The 3,382-nt window shown below is 41.2% G+C and overlaps 1 protein-coding gene across 1 annotated transcript; it reads right to left on the bottom strand.

Annotated features, from left to right (window-relative positions):
* On the bottom strand, nucleotides 1-780 carry LOC139149399 (uncharacterized). Its single transcript, XM_070721141.1, has one exon. The coding sequence runs from the start codon at nucleotides 778-780 to the stop codon at nucleotides 1-3; it is 780 nt and encodes a 259-aa protein (XP_070577242.1).
* Nucleotides 781-3,382: the final 2,602 nt, after the last annotated feature.

Below are 3,382 nucleotides of genomic sequence, written 5' to 3'. Positions count from 1 at the left end.
TCACCACTTTCGGGCGGTAGTGACCTCTTTGACACCTTTACTTCTGCAGACAGCTGCAAAGTGTCCGGTCTTTTTGCATTTATTACACTGCTTTCCTTTGGCTGGGCAATCACCCTTCTCATGTTTACGGCCACACCTAGTGCAGGCACCTCTGGAATTTTCCTCCCTTTTACTTCTATGGGGGTTTTTACCAGACCGAAATTTGCCTTTGCCTTTCTGTGCAACTTCATCTAAAGCCTGGGCTTTTCCTTGTGCTGCTACTTGGTGGGTCACTGTTTCAGAATACATTGCCATGTCTACAGCTTTTTCTACCGTTATGTTGGGTTTACACTGTAGTTTCCGTGACAGTTCTTTATCCTGAATGCCAAAGATTAACTGATCTCTGATGTGCTCATCCCTGTCACCGTACTCACATTTGTTGACTATGTGGTAAAGATCTCTCACATATGCCTCCACGGTTTCCCCTGCCTTTTGTACGCGACGGCGGAAACGTGCCCTTTCATGGACGACATTGTTTCTGGGAACAAAGTGCTCATCAAATTTCTTCAAGACTTTCTCATAGTCGTTTGCATCTGCTTCTGCATCGAATTTGAATCGCGTGAGGATTTTCTCTGCCTCAGCTCCCATATGATAGATAAGAGAATTTACCTGGATTTCTCCGTCTTCTTTGTTGAGCTTTGTTATGAGCCGGTATCTTGCAAAGCGCTGCTTCCATTCTTGCCACTCTGGGGGCTTGAAGCTGAAGTTTTCAGGAGACTTGATGTTCGATTGTGCTGCCATCTTCGTCTTCCTTTTCTCTTGGTGTTCAGTAGTTCACCGCTGCCACCATGTCCTGAAATACGACGAGGCTCGATGTCGTTTTCAATACATTTATTACTAGCTCTACGAAAGCTATACACAACTCAATGACTGTCGACTAACTACTAACGTGTCGCTGTCACATGTAGTCTTATGTAAAGTAATCTGATACTGATACTGATTAGCATTGTAGTCATGGTAACTCTCAGTAACTCAAGACATATGTCAATCCGCGACGGGAAGCGGCCATCGTATTTATGAAAAACTGACACAAATTGCGATGAATTTTTGATATCGCACGCATTTTTATCTCCTAAACAATGTTGAATATTATGTAAACTACATATTTATCATTCCATAAGGTATATGATAAAACCTTTACGGCCCTGATACGGCTTTTGCGGCCCTTGGTCGTACGGCGTACGGGCCCTCGCACGCTCGGGCCCTTCCGCCGTACGACCTCGGGCAGCAAAAGCCGTATCAGGGCCGTAAAGATTAATGGCGCACATCTAAACAAATTCGTTTCACGAGACTTGGATTGTTTGCAACCAAAAGAGTCGAGCGCAGCTTAAAGCGAAGGCGTTTCGGGAGAGTTGCAGAGAACATGGCTCAAAGCGAATGTCCTCTAAGAAAGTTGCACTGCATGAGTGAGGCTCAATGTGAATACCTTTCACTCCGAATGTGAGGTGCTAATTTTGGCCCTGATCATGCGCCATGGAACATAAAGCTTGACCTGTCTGGCTGACTTGGTCGGTCAAAATACATGTGTGTAGTTTATACGTTGCTTCCTACCCCTTTATCTCTATAGAAAATGTAAAGCTTGAATAGTGAATGTATGAAATTTGATGTATTACTCTTGCTTGATAATCCAGAGATGGACAAGGTTTGTTTTGGGAGTTGGGACTGAATGATCCCAGCACTATATACAAGGTGGAGCAGTGGCAATGAGAGCATTAACTGAACATTACAGTTATCTGGTCAGGCCACTTCTAAAATGCATTTTATCGCGACGAAAAACTCCTGAATGGAATTGAGGAACATGACAAACCAGTCACCTCGGGCTATAAATTATGATTGGTCCACACACACACACACACACACACACACACACACACACACACACACACACACACACCAATATTTTTACTGCTTGCATACAAAGTTTGGTTGCTTATCACATTTGATTACTATGAAAATTCCTCAGAAAACGCTCTTCGACAGAATCTCGCAATATCCGTGAAATTTTGCATGTGGCTATGGTAATATAAATATAACAGCCACAATGTCATGGTGCTTAAATATACAATAAACATAACTAATTTTTGTGCCTATGGGAAAAACTTTGGCAAATATCCTGCATTTAGCATTTTAAAACTCACAGCTATAATTAGATTAACAATCGCAGTGTGACTGCTATCTAGTGCCTTTCAAGAAAACTTTCACGATATAATTTTAAAAATCTACGATTCGAAAAGATCACCGTAATATTAATTTCATCATCTTACATTTTTTATCCTTGTGATTCATACTTTGATAAATCAATCATAAGTCTTTGACCTGCATATGTATTGACTTCTAGCAGTTGAGACCTTAGCCTTGTAAGTAGATGATTCATTAAGGGCTTTTTTTCAGTTTATGCACCTGACTTATGGAATTATTTCATTACATATTCGAGCGGTTCAAACATCTAATGTTTTAAAAAGTTAACTCAGACTCACTTTTTCATGTCTTTTTATTCATTATTGTACTTGGGCCTCAGCCCAAGTACATTTGTTTTCATTCCGTGGGAAAAAACTCTGTAAGGTATAACCATTTCTGGCTGAGACCAGGGAGGGCAAAATGTCTTGGCTTCATCTATCTTGGCATAATAAATGGCGTAATGATGTTAACTGAATGGAAGTGCTGCTCTCAGCCAGTCTTGAATAAGTGAGATGTGAATATTAATGCTTCTCTATCTGAGTTTTTGCCACAAAATCTTCTGAATATAATCAAAATGTGCATCGAAATGCAACAATTAATGCACCCTCCGTTTCCTAGGCGATGGCACGACCCTTGCTACACCCACTGGACGAGCCAAAGTGGGAGGGGTAATTTCAGTTTGGTCGAACAAGAGGGCTCGAGACCAGAATTTAACATTTAAACTTTAAACATGTTTAATCGCTGACAAGATGTGGATTAGTGTTAACCAAAGTAAAAATGTGAAAAGGAAAGGTTTTATCTCCCGGACACAATGAAAAACATTACGACTGGAAACTGTACCCCAGTTGAGAATAGTAATGCCCACAGCGATGGAGAACACTTATCCTTGAGCTGAAGAAACCAGACCATCATTTCGAAATAGAGCTGCAGATTCGAGAAGCTCGTTCAAAATAGCTAGGTACACCCCTATAGGGGTCGTTTCGAGTTTTGAGGGCAAATTTCGCCTCCTTCATATAGAAATCGTACGTTTGTTTTTCCAGGAGAACACACCATTTGACACAAAATTTGCATGTAAAGGGGTCGCCAGTAAGCACGTGGTCAAATCTGGCATAAGAAACAATATGAAATGTCGGGTAAAGCCAGTCCAAAATAAACTGATTTGAAC

Source organism: Ptychodera flava, chromosome 2, assembly GCF_041260155.1.
Source record: "Ptychodera flava strain L36383 chromosome 2, AS_Pfla_20210202, whole genome shotgun sequence".
Lineage (NCBI taxonomy): Eukaryota > Metazoa > Hemichordata > Enteropneusta > Ptychoderidae > Ptychodera > Ptychodera flava.
Note: the sequence above shows the minus strand (reverse complement) of the source record. Positions and strands in the feature narration are given on the sequence as shown.